The following is an 18,632-nucleotide window of genomic DNA, read 5'->3' on the forward strand; positions in this document are numbered from 1 at the left end:
CAATTTAATTATATTTCTCCCTGCTTTTTACTCTTGCATGTACTACATTATAACTCCAGGTCAGGCCACGAGCCAAACCACCTCCTCCATAAGTTTTCCTGCTTCCACACTTGCCACACCCCCACCTTCAATTAATTCCTTATGCATAATTCCTTATGCAGCATAATTTTTCTTAGTTTTCCCATTAAGCCCAAACTGGGTGAGAATATTCCTCAGATCAATTTCCCTCATAGGTTTCAGCTATTTTTCAAATAAAGTCCAAGTTCCTGATATGGCCTATCCTAGCCTATATAATCAGAACCCACTCACCCCTCCAGGCTTACCTCTCTTCTCTCTCTTCCCACCTTATTCGCTCATACTGCGCTGGCCAGCCATTCTGAACTGGCCAGCTCCACCTCCTGTATCCGGCTGTAGCTTAGACATCACTCTCCCTGGAAAGCTTTCCAAACCTTCAGCTCTGGGTTAGGTACCCCTCTCGATGCTCTCTTGGCTATTTACTTAAGTACATGATGGCTCAAATAGAATAAACACTTCAGGAGGGCAGGACCCTTGTTTACTGCTGTAGCCTATGTGCCTATAACAACGCCCAGTATTTAGTATATACTCAACACATATCTCCTAAATGAATGAATATGTGAATGTGTTTGAATGTACATCTGGTCTACCATTCTGTGGTAGACCCTCCTGATTCACACATCCCAGGCCTACCATGCCTACCTATGACTAAGTAGGCACCCAGTAAATGTTTATTCATGACTAGGTTTCAGTCTTCTCACCTAAAAAGGGGACACTTGATTTCTTCCCACGAGAAAATCATTTTTCTACGAAGGAAAGAAAAGCACAAGAGCTCTCTGATGTACAGGAATATTTGTGGAAGTGGTAACTCCAACTGGCAGAAAGTAGGCGCTAGTAAGAAAAGTATTAGCTTAAGTATGTTTGATCCCATTTGTATTCCTCTTCAGCCATCACTAGATCAATAAATCTGTGAAATGGAGGCCCAGTAGGGGTGCTGAGTGGCAACTTTGTCAAAAGAAGGGAGTGGGAACTAAAAATAAGATGTCAAAAAGAAATAATCACATATAGTAGATAGTGCTTCTGATAATTTATATGTAATTCTCTTATTTCTCTCAGGCAACAGGGTAAATACTATTGTGGTTGACAATAATAAATTCTCAGATGTCAAAGATGTCTAATATTGTCACCTCTGTAAAGCCATAAGCCACATTTCAAGCAATTTTGAACCATCTAGATTGTTAACCAACAGTGAAAGCAAGGAAAGGAAAAGATACACATGGCTAAGATGATTAACTGCCTTACATTCATTACCAATCCTTACCATGTTTTTGGAGAATCTCCTGGAGATCTGGCTTGGACACAGTCTCCAAAGTGCTTTCTCCATCAACACTTTCTTCAGTATCCTCTTCGGTAGCAGAGGAGCCTACTGAGAGAACATGAAGTTTGGTTTCCAAATCTTGAGCATCTGGCTTCAAGAAGGCAGCTGGACCATCAATGCCTAGGGTCCAAAAGAGAAGAGAAAAGAGGAAAGTATTATCTGTTATTTGGGTGGGTGGTTTTGGTGTATGTGATCAGAATTAAGAACCATCCAAGCATTTCACTTCTCTTTTCTTAACATCCATGTAGATATTTGTTAATAGAGTAACTCAGACTGGTGTTCATTTTATTAACATGTTCTGACTGTTACTAAATAAAATGTACCTGATGTCATGCTTTCGAAACTAAAGACTGAGACTGTGAAAAACAAAGTAGGTCCACCAAAGTTCAGATCCTGTTCAAGTCAACAGCTCACCACCTCACGTGGTCCGTTGAGTCCTAGTTATTGGAAGACTGGGTGCTCTCTACTACTCCTGGCGTCATGGCTAACTCTGCCATGCCATGCCATGCCATTCAAGACTGTGATTTCCTCAAACAGACCATTCTGTACTAAACCATTTGGCAATGAAAACAATAGCTCTAGGATAGGTACAAACATCAGGGTATCTTCCACTAATTAAACCACTGCTTTTATTTTCACTCTAAGACCCAGAACGTGATTATGAAAATTTATGAAGGTACCTAGTAACGATGCTAATATTGTCCCTCTGGTCCATCTAAGAATCTTTCTGCCTTCTCCTAACTTTATGAAAACTGTACCCTAGTGGGAAGAGATGCTGCCTAACACACACCATGTAAGATGACATCGTTCTGTGGGGTATGAGGTTCCACCAAAGGAGTTTGCTCCTCGCTACCTCTTGGCTTTGATCGACGAAGCCTTGCTTCTGGATTTGGCTGTACCATGAGTGGCTCAAGGCGCTTTTTTCTCTGCTTCTTCTCCAGCAGTGCTCTCTAGGGGGGAAAAAAATAATACCATAGCTAGGAGAGTTACGACAAGACCTAGCTGCTTTGAATATTTATTGTTTTTCACTAATCCTCACAAACCTCTTATAAACTAACTTATCCTGCTTGAGACATGGGAAAATTGAGGCACGGAGAGGGACAAGGATTCACTCATTTCATTTAATACATATTTACCAAACACCTTTAAAGGTCTATTTAAAATTATACAAATGCATTTCTAGCCAAGCTGAGCTCATGATCCAAGTTTACTTAAAACATTTATAGTACGGTGCCTGAGTAGCTCAGTTGGTTAAGCAACTGCCTTCAGCTCGGGTCATGATCCTGGAGACCCAGGACTGAGTCCCACATTGGGCTCCCTGCTCAGTGGGGAGTCTGCTGTTCCCTTTGATTCTCCCCCTACCATGCTCTCTCTTTCTCATTCTCTCTCTCTCAAATAAATAAAATCTTAAAAATAAAAATAAAATAAAATATTTACAGTAATAATATTATTATCCAAGCATGGTCACAAGTTAAAATACATGAACAGTTATGCATAAGGGAAAAAAGATGAATAAATACATGAATGATGATTACTTTGGGTGGCAGAATATGGATTTTTCTCCCTTTTTCTAGTTTTCTATGTTTTTTTCTAAACTTTCTTTTATAATTGAAAGAAAAAATAAAATGTATTATCCTCTAAACCTCAAATTATTTTTCTATTTTAATCAGCTACAGAGCAGTAAGTTTTGCTTTCTTGCTCATTTTTACATAATTAGAAATCTAACAAATCTGGGCCAAGCATAAAAAGGGAAAAAAATTACAGTTGGAACATTCCAAATAGAAAGTAATCAGAGCTGGGGCTAAAAGTGACATCAAGAATATGGTAGCAAAGAAAGTCAGGAAAAAAAGCATGAGAGACTATGAAAAAAGATCCAGCAAGATGAAAAGGAAGGTACTAGCACATATATTATTTTTATGCTTTGGCAAATAGAGCTTATAATACCCGAAAATTAATTATGGATCTGGGATATTTCAGAATAGGAAAATGCCAAGCCCCAAGTTAAAAAATTTAAGCCATGATTCTAAATCAAAAATATTATAACCTACTTTATCGTTCCTTAGGCAAAAGGCTATTTGCTTTTTTTCATTGATACGGCTTTTAAAATGTGCTACTAGAAAGAAGAGTCGCTCCAAGGGGTGAGACTATCAGTAGGAAAGAAAATATATTTTTCCACAATGGGGCTGGTGAAAAGCTTATGGATAAATTCAGAGGACATAGAAGAAACAGAACTATTCTTCGCCCAGCCTTGTGAATAAGAAAAAAGACTAGGGAGCTAATAATATGCCCAAATGGACTATCCTGTCAAGAAAGAATAAAGGTGGGGCACCTGCATGGCTCGGTCATTAGGCATCTGACTTTGGCTCAGAGTCCTGGGATGCAGCCCGGTATCAGGCTCCTTGCTCAGCGGGAAGCCTGCTTCTCCCTCTCCCACTCCCCCTGCTGGTGTTCCCTGTCTTACTGTCTGTCTCTCTCTCTGTCAAATAAATAAATAAAATCTAAAAAAGAAAGAAAGGGAGAGAGGGAGGGAGGGAGAAAGAAAGGAAGGAAGGAAGGGAAAGAAAGAATAAAGGTTAGAGCAATCTGGGAAGGAATAATTGAAGTTTCTTTTTTTTTTTTAAGATTTTATTTATTTGACAGAGACACAGCGAGAGAGGGAACACAAGTGGGGGGAGTGGGAGAGGGAGAAGCAGGCTTCTCCACAGAGTGGGGAGCCCGATGTGGGGCTGGATCCCAGGACCCTTGGATCATGACCAGAGCCTAAGGCAGCCACCCAGATGCCCTAGTAATTGAAGTTTCTGAGATTATTTTGAAACACATGAATTAATATGAATAGATGGACCTTAACATGACAGGAACACAAAATACATATTTGGTTACAATGAGCTTCTCCCCGCAGAGCTTGCTGATACGGTTCTTCTAGCAACTGTGAAGTTTTGCATAGGGGATATGCTGAAGAGATGGGAAATATGAAACACAGAGACATGAGAACCACATCTGCTCGATGTGGCCAGTTACCTAGCCTCCGACAGTCTCATAACTGGCAACAACTGAAGAAGCAAAAACACAGGCCACAGCTAACCCATTTTGTTTATGTATATAAAGAACAATGTTCTGTGGACAGGGGGACATTTGGGTCGCCTGGGTGCCGCAGTTAAGTGCCCACCTCTTGATTTCAGCTCAGGCCATGATCTCAGGGTCATGAGATGGAGCCCTGCATCAGGCTTCATGTTCAGCTGGGGAGGGGGTGTCTGCTTAAGATTCTCTCTCCTTCTGTCCTCTCCCCACTCATACTCCCTCCCTCCATCTAAGAGAGAAAGAAAGAGAGGGAAAGAAAGAGAAGAAAAAAGAGGAGAGGGGAGGGGAGGGGAGGGAAGGGGTGTTGGTCCAGAAAAGGGAAGCCAAAGAACAAGAATTTGGCAGAGTTTATCCAACCTGTCCAAAAACATAAATGCTGGATCTAGAAGGCAATTCTATTTACTGGGAGAGCTTACTCTCTTTGTGGACAGGAAACTATATGAGACTTCTTCGTGGCCTTGATGAAATATCCTCAGGACTACTAATTTCATTTCCTCAGATTCCCTGCTTACTAATCAGACTTCTAATTGTCAATTAACTTCTTAGGTATCCTATTTCCGGGAACAGGGAACCATGACCAGCAGAGATGGATGTATCCTGGAAAAGCTGGAGTTCTCATTGTAAATTAATAAATTAGTGTCTGGTTTCATAACTGATCATTGTGAATTTGACTAGCGTGAGTTTGTGCTAGGACCTGGTTACACTTAGGTTCACTGACAAAATCAAGTTTTTAGACCTGCAAAGGGCAGACTGACTCTTGGCCACAGTGATCCTGTGACTGTATCTGGCAAAGCCTTTCTCTATCAATGTCAACACCGATCAAACTCATTTAGATCAACAACTTGAGGGAAAACAACAACCAACCAACCACAGATCTGAGCTGTGACACCCAAGGCCACAGGACTGCATTACAGCACTAAATATATCCTGCTGTTGTCCAAGTCTGTAAACAAGAAAAAAAAAACCATAAAATAACTACCAAATTGCCATCTTGGTGAAACATGTCCCTTGATTCAGCATTTTAATCATCCTTACATAGTTTGAATGAGGGAGAAGGGAGGTGTTAACTGAGCTAAGATGCAACCCTGTCAATTCGCTTTCATTCACATTTTACCTTCCCTAAAAAAGCTGTCAGTGAGGCTGCATAAACAACGTTAAAGGAAGGGGGACGGGCTGTCAGGAAGAGAGCCGCAGGTGACTGTTTGATGTCCTAAATGCAATAGAAATATGTTGCTTTTAGGGTTGTTTTTAAGTGGCACATAAGCCTTTAAATTTCCCAATGCCCTCGGAAACTGAACAATAACTCAAAGAATCCATCTTCCCCAGAATGTGGTGGCAAATCCTATTATCATTCCCTGGGAGCAAAATACTGAATTCTAATTCCAAAATAAGTGAGGAAATAAAGGAGATTAGATGGGGGGGGCAGGGATTCCAACAAAGAGCTTCGTTTTATAAAATAATAAAGTGCAGGCAAGCCTCAAATTCATGAGAGCCTGACATCACTGATTCTCAGTTTTCCAGAAAGACTCCCTAGAGCTGATGGATAGGTTACAGTCTGATGCTCGTGGGATAGACCTGGCTGACCACAAGATAGAACCAGCAAGATCAGAGTGGCTGCCAGCAGTCTAAGAGTTTGGCTAAAAACACCGAATCTTTCTGGCACACAAAGGGAGATCATAAGAAGACAAGGCTAAAAATTTTTAAATCATGCTTTTTAAAATATCAATTCAACACACCGATGACCACCTCTCTTAGAATGATAGGTACAAATAGGTACGACCTGACCCCAAAGGAGTATGTTGTATTTTAATCCATTGTCCACCAGATGGCACAAACGTTCTCCACCTAATGGTTATCTGGGTCTAAGGCCCATCACCGGAGGAGTCTAAAAATCTTCACGACCTGTAGCCAGCTAAGGTGTCGACATGCCCCGAAAAAAATGAGTACCCTAACGAAGCTAGTAAAAATAAAAGCAAAATATACCTAGTGAGAGAATCTTCTCAATAAATGGTGTGGGGACAACTGGATATCCACACACAGAAGACTGAAGTTGGAACCTCACACCATATATAAAAGTTAACTCGAAAGAACTCATAGGAAGTGGAAGACTCTTAGAAGAGTCAGAAGACTCTTAGATGACACAGAAGCAAGTCTTTATAACTCTGGGAAGCAATGGTTTCTTAGATATGACATCGAAAGTGCAAGAGACAAAAAGAAAAAATAAATTAAAACTCTATGCTAAAAATGATACCATCAAGAAAGTAAAAAGACAATCCACAGAATTGAAGAAAATATTTACAAATTATATATATATGTATATATATTTGTATATATTTTTATTTGACACAGAGAGAGACAGCAAGAGAAGGAATACAAGCAGGGGAGTGGGAAAGGGAGAAGCAGGCTTCCCGCAGAGCAAAGAACCCGATGCTGGGCTTGATCCCAGGACCCTGGGATCATGACCCAAGCCGAAGGCAGATGCTTAATGACTGAACCACCCAGGCGCCCCTACAAATAATCTTTCTGGTAAGGAGCCTGGGTCTAGACTATATAAAGAACACTTACAGTTTAACAATGAAAAGACAATAAGCCAATCTAAAAATGGGTTTTCTCCATTTCTCCATGCCTCCAAAGAGAACATACAAAGAGCCACTAAGTACATTTTAAGGCTCCACATCATTAGTCATTAGGGAAATGCAAATCAAGACCACAGTCAGATACCACTTTGTACCCACTAAAAGAGCTACAGTCAAAGACAGACGATAATAATAAGCGTTGACAATGATGCATAGAAACAAGGCCAAGGACATCGCTGGTGGGAATGTGTACAACGGTTCAGGGATATTGGAAAACAGTCTGGCAGCTCCTTAACATGTTACGAGACGACCCAGGAACTCCACTCCTATTACCCGAGGTATATTACGTAGGCTTTGGGGTACCTATACGTAGATATATCGGCCAAGAGAAATGAAAGCATGTCCACAGAGAAGCTTGTACATGAATGCTCAGAGCAGCAGTACCAGCAATAGCCAAAGAGTGAAAACAACCCCAATGTCGGTCAACTGATGAATGGATAAACAACATGTGGTGTAGCCACGACTGGGAATGTTACTCAACAATAAGGAGACCGGAAGTACTGACAGAGGCAACAACATGGACAAACCTCTTCCTAAGTCAAGAAACTGGACACAAACGACCACGTGGTTCCATTTGATACGAGGTCTAAAAATCATTTGTGCACTTTAACTGGGTGTATATTTACAGTCAGTGAATTAGATCTCAGGAAAGCTGTTCAAAAACCTAGAACAAAAACACAGGACAAAAATAGTCCTATGTAAATTATCTGTAAATCTAGGATTTTTTAAATGTTAAACCCTAAGATTATAGTATCGGGGGAAAAAGACAGATATGAAAGAAACTAACCTACTCAGTACTACTGAAACCTGGACGATGAGTGAGTTAAGAGAAGGGAAATGTCTGGTGGAAATAAGGTAAGATAAAACTTAGAGCAAGAGTTACCTTGTGTGTCTAGGGCCACCCAAGTGTGGGAGTGGCCTAACCAGACAGTCACCGATCTCATTTGTTGCCAGGTGTATCCCTTTAGTAGCGATGAATTAATTATGTGATCACACAATGATATTTACTATAAATATCATTTTACAAACTGCACTCACTCTGATTTCAAACTCATCACGCCTCTTTTCTAAATGTAAACTTCCCACACACTTATCTGATAGGACTGTGGTGATCAGCTGATTCTGGTATATAGTTCATTAGAAATTAGTAAACTAATCCCCAGGTTTAGATTCATCACTTATGATATTGGTTAGTATCAACCAATCCTTGTGAGACTTATGAACTTTGGCTGCTTTTAGCAAACCACTTCTCAGCCTACAAAGTTCATGACCAATGACTCTCAACCTGGGGACATTCCCAAAACAGGATTCCTATGTTACGGACCCATCACTAAGAGGTTAATCTACTGTATGCTTCAGGCAGAGGTGGGGAGAATAACGTTCCCCAGCCTCTCCCACCTCCCCTGACAGTCACTGCTAGATTAAGCCAGTCATGGATATGGAAGTCCATGGTCTTGGGTAGGGTGGCATGCGCTGGACTGAGGGACAGACTTCCACCAAGATCCTACCAGCCTGAGGCCCAGACTGTGCAGCAACCTAGCCTTCCTCAGTGTATCTCCATCTTAGCTCTAATTTCCACACTCTCAGATTCTCACTTTCTATAATCTGATCTCACTTTACAGATGAAATAGTGGGACCTACAGAGTTTAAGAATCTTACTTAAAATCACCCAGCTAATTAATGGCAGAGTCAGGATGGGAACCAATCTACCGGTTCCCAGCCCAACCGTTCGTTCATCCTGTAGTGCTGCCTTTGTTCCAGGCCATCTGAGTGCTCAGCTGGCGTTTGTGGAAAGTCCCTTACCCCTGCTGAGCAACCTCCTTCTTAGGCCAGAGAAGGTGCTTCAGACCCTCACATATTCTCACAGGCTATTTAATACCTGCATTTACACGGCAGGTCCCCGGATTTTTTTAAATTAAAAAAAATGTCTATAAAATTTTATATCTGTATATTCATTAACTGTCTCTTCAAGAGTACATCAGACGTTAGTGACAGTCACTGGGGGCGCCTGGGTGGCTCAGTCAGTTAAGTATCTGGCTCCTGATTTCCACATAGGTCATAATCTCAGGGTCATGGGATCGAGCCCCACATGGGGCTCTGCACTGGGCATGGAGCCTGGAGCCTGCTTAAGATTCTCTCTCTCCCTCTTCCTCTGCCCTATACTCCTTTCCTTAAAAAAAAAAAAAAGAAAGAAAAAAGTCTGCAGCACGTAGGTGGCTCAGTCGGTTAAGCATCTCCCTTTGGCTCAGGTCATGATCTCAGGGTTCGGGGATCGAGTTCCACGTTGGGCTCCGTGCTCAGTGGGAAGCCTGCTTCTCTCTCTGCCTGCCACTCCCCCTGCTTGTGCTCTCTCTCTCTCTAGCTCACTCGCTCGCTCTCTCTCTCTGACAAATAAATAAATAAAACCTTAGGCAGGGGAAAAAGTTAGTGAGTCTCCAGTAAAGAACTAAGCCAAGGAGAGGAAGAGAGACTTTTCATAACATATCTTTTAAGTATTATTGGAATCCTTACCATATGCTTTTATTGCCTATAAAAAAACATAAGTTTTAAAACTTTGTGCCATAAAAAGGCCTACAAAATCCCAACACGTATACCATAAACATATTGCACGTAACACGCTCATTCAAAAGAATAAAAATTACCAAATATCTGAGCCACCTTTATTTTTTTCCAGTGTTAGAAAGGATTGTTTATTTCACACCCTCCCCCTGACGACTTTACAGAGAATGTGTGCAGAATGCTAGATGGTTCTCTGCTTACAGGCAGCCCATCCTGTGGAGAACGGTGAGACCTATAATTGCTGAGAAGTTTGTTGCCATTTTCCTGCAAGGCTATGAAAAACTAGATTGGCTTAAAGTGTCCCTCAGTCTCTTTTTAAAGATTTTATTTATTTTTAGAGAGAGTGCAGTAGGGGAAGAGGCAGAGAGAGAATCTCAAGCAGACTCCCCGCTGAGCGTGGAGCCTGATGTGGGGCTCGATCTCACAACCCTGAGCTCATGACCTTAACTGAAATCAAGAGTTGGATGCTCAACCAACTGAGCCACCCAAGCACCCCTCCCTCAGTCTCTTTAAAGGAAGCCAGGAGGAGGGAGGCTATGGCTGCTATGTTACCCTCAGCAGTGGTTTCAAGGAAGTCTATCTATAAAAACACTGTGGCCAGGCTCCCCTGGGGCGGGTCACCCATGCCAGGGTCTCCAGCCTTTGGAGCCCAAGTACCCTGGGGATCCCTAAGCCTGGAAGTGGATTTCATCACACACCAAGATGCAGGTGCCAGGCTGGTGGGGGCTCCTGGTCCTCCTGGCATGAAGAGTGGGCTTTGCATACTAGACTGTGCGGGCATTTCTGCAGGGCCTCATGGACAGGCAAGCCCTTACCTGTATGTGTCATCTGGACGCAGGCAGAGCCTGGGGCAGCTAGGGCCCAGAGGACAGGTCCCTGTCCAACACTGGCCACTCCTCTGAGCCCCTTGCAGAAAGGTGGGTGAGGGGAAGAAGCTATGATTGTCATATGCCCAGCCGGGGGGCTCCAGAGGGCTCCAGACTGGCCATGGCCACTGGTACTGTTACTTAGACCTTTCAGCCAACCGAGCTAGGCAGCTGGGGCCACACCTAAGCGGCTGTTCCTCTCCACACACACATGAGGCGGTCCAGGGACCTGAACAGGACGATGGAGGCCATCACAGCCACCTAGAAGCCAGAGGTGTCCTCTGGTGGCACAGACTTGCACACAGGGGAGACCTGTAAGCAACACTTTCCTTCTAGGTGCAGGCGAGGAGGCTGGACCCCACCAGCTGGTGACTTGAGTGGCAGTGGAACGCAGTGACAGTCCCCACATTAGCGCCATCATCATGAAAGACTTCAAAGGTGCCATGTGGGGGTGGCCACACATGAGCGTGAGGACAAAGCCTTCCTAGGGCAGGCATGGCATTCCAACCTGCCACAGCCTCGCCCTACAGAGGGTGTCCCTGTACCTCCCTGCCCGCCAGGCACAGACCTCTCTCCCACCTTTAAAGCAACTTATTACACTACAAGTCCCATTAGTCATTCCAACATTAGCATAAATAAGACAAAACTTTAGAGATATGTTTAGGCACCTACAGAGACTAGACACGTTGTTGATGATCCTACATAGACAGAGTCAAGCTACAGAACGTCCTGAATTAGGTAACATGCACATGAAACTGCAAATAAGAGAGCAAGAGATGGGGTGCCTGGGTGGCTCAGTGGATTAAGCCTCTGCCTTCAGCTCAGGTCATGATCTCAGGGTCCTGGGATCGAGCCCCGCATCGGGCTCTCTGCTCGGCAGGGAGCCTGCTTCCTCCTCTCTCTCTCTGCCTCTCTGCCTACTTGTGATCTCTCTGTCTGTCACATAAATAAATAAAATCTTTAAAAAAAAAAAAAAAAGAAAGCAAGAGATGTAGAGGTTCTAAGCTGACCAACAATGACGATCACAGCAAATAACATACGACTATTCATTTATTTCTTCCTTCATTCAAATACTTAGGGAAGGACTAGTACGTGCCCAGCCCTGCGCTAGGAACTTCTGATATCATGGTCATCATAAACAAACTTGGCTCCTGTTTTCACGGAGCTTAGTCTACTGGAGGAAAAAAACATAAACCAAATCACTGAAAAACAGAATTAATGTGTAGCTGAAAATTGGGACCAGTATTGTGAAGAAAATTGTGCTGTGAGCACTTGAGGTCTCTAAGCAGCCCAGCAGCATGTTCAGATCTGTATTTTAGAATAAAAAAAAGAAAATCTTTTACTTAACTGAAATTACAGTGCAGAGAGGTATGCAAGGCAGCAGGACCATTACTACATAAAATACAATGTTAACATTCTTCTAATTCTTAGGAAAGGTGCCAAGGAATTTTCAGTGATTAGAAATCCAAGGCCAGTTTTATGGCTGTGATCCTGGAAGCACTTTGGTCTTGCCAGAGCCCAGGGCCTTGGTTTAGCAAACACAACCTCCAGACACCACTTTGTAACATCAAAGCCTTTTCCTTGCCTGCCCCCATTCTAGGACCCCGCCAAGACTTCAGGGTCCAGACTATCAGCATCACAGTCAGTATAGCTGGCCACTTGTTTCAAAACAGGAGGGAGACTCCTGATTTACTCACCTGATTATCTAGTTTCAGCTGTCGAAGCTTCATGGTCTCATCTTCAAAGGCACTGTTTAAAAAACAAAAACAAAACAAAACAAACAAAAAAAAAAGAAAAGAAGCATGTAAAGAGAAAATCCTGTTAAAATGATGTCAATTTCATCTTTTCCATGTATCTACTCCTTTGGGCTGTTTGGAACCAACTGATTCTACGTTAGGGACAGCATCTGTGTCTAGATGTTACCCACACTGACTGCAGGAGGACTTGCCATCCTTAATGCAACACTTACTCCACAGAGGACCTCAGGAGACTGAAGTACCCAAAGAGTTTAAAAAAAAAAACAAACAAAAAACAGATGTAGGGTGGCACGTGGGTGGCTCAGTCAGTTAAGTGTCTGACTCCTGATTTCGGCTCAGTCCTGATCTCAGGTTAGTAAGATCAAGCCCCACGTGGGCTCCACACCGGCCATGAGGCCTATGGAAGATTCTCTCCCCACCTCTCCCTCCCCCATTCCCTTCCCAAATAGTTAAATAAATCTTTAAAAACAACCAAAAATAAATAAATAAATAAATAAAAGGATGTAGGACACAGACCCCCATGCATGCAGGGATTTTTTTTTAAACCATATGTTGAGTATTTACTATAGGCCAGACACAGTGAAGTATCTTACATGCATATTTTATTAATTCCTCAAAATAACCCTCTGAATTGGGTACTATTATTTCTCACACTTTGAAGCTGGAGAAACAGACTTGGAGGGCCATGCATAAGGTTAAGCAGCAGAAAGAGACCTAATCCTGGTCTCTTTCCAGAGTTCAAAGTCCACCTAAAATTGAAATACATTTGTCTTCTTTTTTGCAGCTAGTTCTAGGAAAGAGAGAATGAGAACTACAATGGGGCTCGGGGCAGGCTGCTCCCAGGTATGTCAAAGTGACACACTAATAATTCTGAAAGAAAGTTTACTTGAGAAACAACCAGTGCAAGCACATTCTGACCCTCCTCTCTGTCCCCTTGAAAGCAGGAAATAAATTTCCCATGTGACAGGTGTCCTCCCTGTACCAGGAGGTAAAGAAACATCCTTATCACCAAAGATAAGAGAATTCAAAGCCTAGAAGTCAGCGTACACTCACTCATTAGTACCTAAGACTAAGTTTCTTTGTCTTGTCAGTTCTTCACAAATTTATTGTTTCTATTTCTTTTTTTTTTTTTTAAGATTTTATTTATTTATTTGACAGCCAGAGATCACAAGTAGGCAGAGAGGCAGGCAGAGAGAGGAGGAAGCAGGCTCCTGCTGAGCAGAGAGCCCGATGCGGGGCTCGATCCCAGGACCCGGGGATCATGACCTGAGCGGAAGGCAGAGGCTTTAACCCACTTAACCACCCAGGCGCCCCTATTGTTTCTATTTCTAAAAGGTACATAAACCACCTGCTTTGGTTATTTCTTAGGCCCATATCTACAGGACCTCCATACCTACAAAATCAAAATTTTTTTTTCTCCTGTTAATCTGTCTTATGTCAATTTAATTATGATACCAGCTGGAAGAACCAAGATGGACAGGGTAAAAAATCTCCCCTACCCCAACAACTAAGTACAGTATCTTACTACAGCTCACTGATTCCCTTAAGATCTAGGAAAGTCATTTACTTTTCAAGTTTGCCAATAATAAAACATGATGCCAGTCACGTAAAGACACTCTAAGTATGGATAAACAGACAAGACTTGACACCACCAAGAGACAGATTTGTTTGACAGAAGAAAACAATGATGACAAAAATAGAATCAAATTACTGTCTCCAAATCCTTTTGAACTTTTCAAAAACTCTCTCAGAAGCTAGTTCTATTTTTTGAAAATTTTCTAATTTAAGATTTTATCTTGTGACTCAGCATTCTTGGAAAGAGTAAAGTATGAAACAAGGCAGAAATGTTTCTCAATTATTATTATTTGTAATAACTATGATTTGTATTACAGGTTTTTACTGGGAGCTTACTGTCAGAAAAACTATAAATACAAGGTCCTTTTTAAGAAGACAGATTCCAGGGCATCGGGCTCTCTGCTCAGTGGGGAGCCTGTTTCTCCCTCTCTCTCTGCCTGCCTGCCTCTCTGCCTACTTGTGACCTCTCTCTCTGTCAAAAAAATAAATATTAAAAAAAAAAAAAAAGAAGAAGAAGACAGATTCCATAGCTACAAAAGGAAGCATGGCTTTTCCTGCATTTGAGGTAAAAAATACCAAAGCATCTATCCATGGCTTAATGGTTTACTACTCCCTTCACATATTTTAGAAGGTGCATTTTAACAATGCATAGCAACTTAAGTCGTACTATCTCCAAGGCTCCTCCTGCCTACTAATCTGTAAGCAGATTTAATAACCCCTTAGACAAAAATATTGATGACATTCTGGTTCTCCGATAGTTCCTCTCTTTTAATTTCCTTATAAACTATATGCTTAAAAAAAAAAGCTGGGTATTCAAAATAAATCATCTCCTTTTCCCAGTTCAAAAGACGGACAAAAAGGGGTGCCTGGGTGGCTCAATCAGTTAAGCATTAGACTCTTGAGCTCAGCTTGGTCTTTTTTTTTTTTTTTTTAAGATTTTATTTATTCATTTGAGAGAGCGAGCATGAATGGGGGGAAGAGGCAGAGGGACAGACAGACTCCTCGCTGAGTCAGGAGGCCAATGCAGGGCTCAATCCCAGGACCTGGAAATCATGACCTGAGCTAAAGGCAGACACTTAACCATCTGAGCCACCCAGGCACCCCTCAGCTCAGGTCTTGATCTCAGGGTCATGAGTTTGAGCCCCATACTGGGTTCTGCTCTGGGTGTGTAACCAAGTTAAAAAAAAAGGGGGGGGGGGGAATAAACAAATAAAAATGACAGATATGAACCTTTCTCCTAGATATGTTCGTTTTCCTTAGTGTTTTTAATCCTCATTCACATATTTTAAAATCCCAGCTTTACGAATACAGTGCTAGAATTTTATTAGTATTCAGTGGACATCAGTATAATTTTGAAAAACTTCTACATAAAACAACTAAGATGGGGTGCTTGAGTGACTCAGTTGCTTGAATGTCTGACTCTTGGTTTGGGCTCAGGTCAAGATCTTATGGGTCGTAAGACCCTGTTAGCCTGCATCAGGGCTCTGCACTCAGCGGGGAATCTTCCTGCAGATTTTCTCTCCCTCTCCCTTTGCCCCTCCCCTCCGTACTCTCTTCCTAAAATAAATATAAAATAAAATAAACCTTTTTCTTTTTTTTTTTAAGATTTTATTTGACACAGAGAGATCACAAGTAGACAGAGAGGCAGGCAGAGAGAGAGGGAGGGAAACAGGCTCGCCGCCGAGCAGAGAGCCCGATGCGGGACTCGATCCCAGGACCCTGAGATCATGACCTGAGCCGAAGGCAGCGGCTTAACCCACTGAGCCACCCAGGCGCCCCTAAACCTTTTTCTTTTTAAAGAAAATGACCAAGACAGAAAATTATGAATATACATATGTATAGGAAAAAATACTAATATACAGGAATGGGTGAGGTAGAATAAAAATGCACTGTTATGTACTAGTATTTTCAACAGTTACTGCTATGAATCTTGTTTTTCCTCTATCTCACTCTGCTCTCAATACCACATCACAATTGCAAAATCCCCTGGCATGGGAAAGAAATCACCCTATCCCACCACCTTAGCCCATACACATACACACACACACACACACACACACACACACACAAAATGTTAAAAACCTCAATCACAGTAAATTCTGACAAACAACTGAAGTCCTCAAACATTTCTCTTGAGGCCTCTAATAGTGAGGAAACCAGGTGTATCTTCAATGCCTATCTTGACACCACTTAATTCCTTTCATCAAGCCTGGGCAAGCTGAACAGACAATTTAAATTTTGTTTTGACCTGAACAAGAGAGGCACTAAAAAGATGCTACATCATTGTAACATGTAGATACCTACTATACATCAAAGCTACACTTTCTTTGAGCTCTAGCTTTCAATTATAATTTAGCAGAAATATTATATTTTATATTAATCTAAACTAGAATTTCTAGTCTAACCTGGAAAACGATCTTACTAAATTTGCATTTCCTCCTTTAGTACTCTCTCCTTTCTTTCTTTTTTTTTTTTTTTAAAGATTTTATTTATTTACTAGAGAGACAGAGATCACAAGTAGGCAGAGAGGCAGGGGGAAGCAGGCTCCCTGCTAAGCAGACAGCCCGATGCGGGACTCGATCCCAGGACTCTGGGATCATGACCTGAGCCGAAGGCAGAGGCTTTAACCCACTGAGCTACCCAGGCACCCCAGTACTCTCTCCTTTCTTTCAAACAAAGTTGTTGAATAGCCAGCCTAAGCAAGCCTGGTTAGTAAATCAACACAAAACAGAAAGAATCCCTACAGAGTAAAAGAAATGGAATTACTATGTTTCCTCCCATTTTTCTCATGGAAAATTTCCCACTTACTTGACACAAACAGGGAAAATCCTAAACATACATGCTACAAAAACAGATCCAACATTCGAGTGTGGCACATAATTATGCCCAAAGAATATCATTCTCTTGAACTACTAGTCTCCATTATGTATAGGAGCATCATATATATAATATCATGTAGCATAATATATATTTAACATGTATAATGCAAGGCTCACTACAGTAAGGACAGTCACTGTATCCGTCACCAATAATGTAAAACATTATTACAATATTACTGGCTAAATTCCCTATGCTATACTTTTTATCCTTGTGCCTTATTTATTTATTTATTTGTCAGAGAGAAGGGAAGAGAGAGCACACAAGCAGGCAGAGAGAGAAACAGGCTCCCTGCTGAGCAAGGAGCCCAATGCGGAACTCGATCCCAGGACCCTGGGATCATGACCTGAGCCGAAGGCAGTGGCTTAACCCACTGCGCCACCCAGGCGTCCCAACCTAGTGCCTTATTTTATAACAGGATGTTTGTATCTGCGAATGTTCTTCACCTATTCACCCTATTATTTCTTTAATTGAAAGGATCTTTGAGATAATATATGTGTTAAGAAGATTGTTGGTGCCAAACCCTTTTTGTATGATTTTTTCTCTTGCTAGTGTTTTCCTTCATTGATTATAAAAACAATGCATACTCATTTTGTATATTTTGAAAAAATTTATAAAGAAAATGAAAGTCTCTTCATAATCCTAACATCTTGAGATACAATCCCTGCTAACAAGGAAATAAACATCTTTAATGAATATTTTTATAAAGTTTTATATATTTGAAATATTTATGCTTTTTGTACCATTTCAAATTAAGATTATATCATAAGCATCTTTTATGTTATTACATAGGTTTTTGAAATATAATATTAAACCGCTATATAATAGTCTATCACATGGGCATTCCATAAACTTTTTTCTTCATTTTTTTATTGTGGTAAAAACAGGTACCATAAAATGTTACATTTTAACCATTTTTAAGTGGACAGATCAGTGGTATTAAGTACATTTACACTGTTGTTTGCATACAATTTTTTCTAGCAGCATTATTCACAAGAGCCCAAAAGTAGAAACATCTCAAGTGTCCATCAACTAATGAACAGGTAAAGTCTGGTTTATCTATATAATGGTGTATTATTCAGCCATAAAAAGGAGTAGCTACTGGGGCGCCTGGGTGGCTCAGTGGGTTAAGACCCTGCCTTAGGCTCAGGTCATGGTCTCAGGATCCTGGGATCGAGCCCCGCATCAGGCTTTCTGCTCAGTGGGGAGCCTGCTTCCCTCTCTCTGTCTGCCTCTCTGCCTACTTGTGATCTCTCCCTCTCTGTCAAATAAATAAATAAAATCTTAAAAAAAAAAAAGTAGCTACTGAAACATGGGAGAACCTGGAAAACATTACGCTACATGACAGAAGCCAATCAACAAAAGACCACACATATTGTATGATTCCATTTTTTTTTCAAGATTTTATTTATTTGACACAGAGAGAGAGAGAGAGAGAGAGAGAATGAGCAAGGGGAGGGGCGGGCAGAGGGAAGAAAAAGGGTCCTGGGATCATGACTTGAGCTGAAGGTAGACGCTTAGCCAACTGAGCCATCCAGGTGCCCCTATAGGATTTGGTCCAGAACAGGCAAATTTGAAATGTCCAGAACAGGCAAATTTATAAAGGCAGAATGTAGATTAGTGATTGCTTACAGTCTTGGGGGGATGAAAGTTGGGGAATGATAGCTAAAGGGCATGGAATGTCTTTTTAAAGTGATGAAAATGTCCTAAAGTTAACTGTGGTAATGGCTGCACACTTTAGTGAATATATTAATAACCAGTGAGGTGTATCTATTTTTTTAAGATCTTATTTATTTATTTGATAGAGATCACAAGTAGGCAGAGAGGCAGGCAGAGAGAGAGAGAGAGGAGGAAGCAGGCTCCCTGCCAACGTGAGAGCCTGATGGGGGCT

At 41.6% G+C, this 18,632-nt stretch overlaps 1 protein-coding gene across 3 annotated transcripts in view; it reads right to left on the bottom strand.

The window, feature by feature from the left end:
* TULP3 (TUB like protein 3) overlaps positions 1-18,632 on the bottom strand; it is a 74,607-nt gene that overhangs the window by 25,852 nt on the left and 30,123 nt on the right. For 2 of the 3 annotated variants that reach the window (XM_046013702.1, XM_046013703.1), the window contains 3 exons: positions 12,230-12,281; positions 2,184-2,343; positions 1,337-1,513 (listed from right to left, as the gene is read on the bottom strand). In XM_046013702.1, coding sequence (XP_045869658.1) covers positions 1,337-1,513; positions 2,184-2,343; positions 12,230-12,281 — 389 coding nt within the window. The remainder of the gene's footprint in view (positions 1-1,336; positions 1,514-2,183; positions 2,344-12,229; positions 12,282-18,632) is intronic. The other variant, XM_046013704.1, reaches the window with a different exon arrangement.

Source organism: Meles meles, chromosome 7 (genome assembly GCF_922984935.1).
Source record: "Meles meles chromosome 7, mMelMel3.1 paternal haplotype, whole genome shotgun sequence".
Lineage (NCBI taxonomy): Eukaryota > Metazoa > Chordata > Mammalia > Carnivora > Mustelidae > Meles > Meles meles.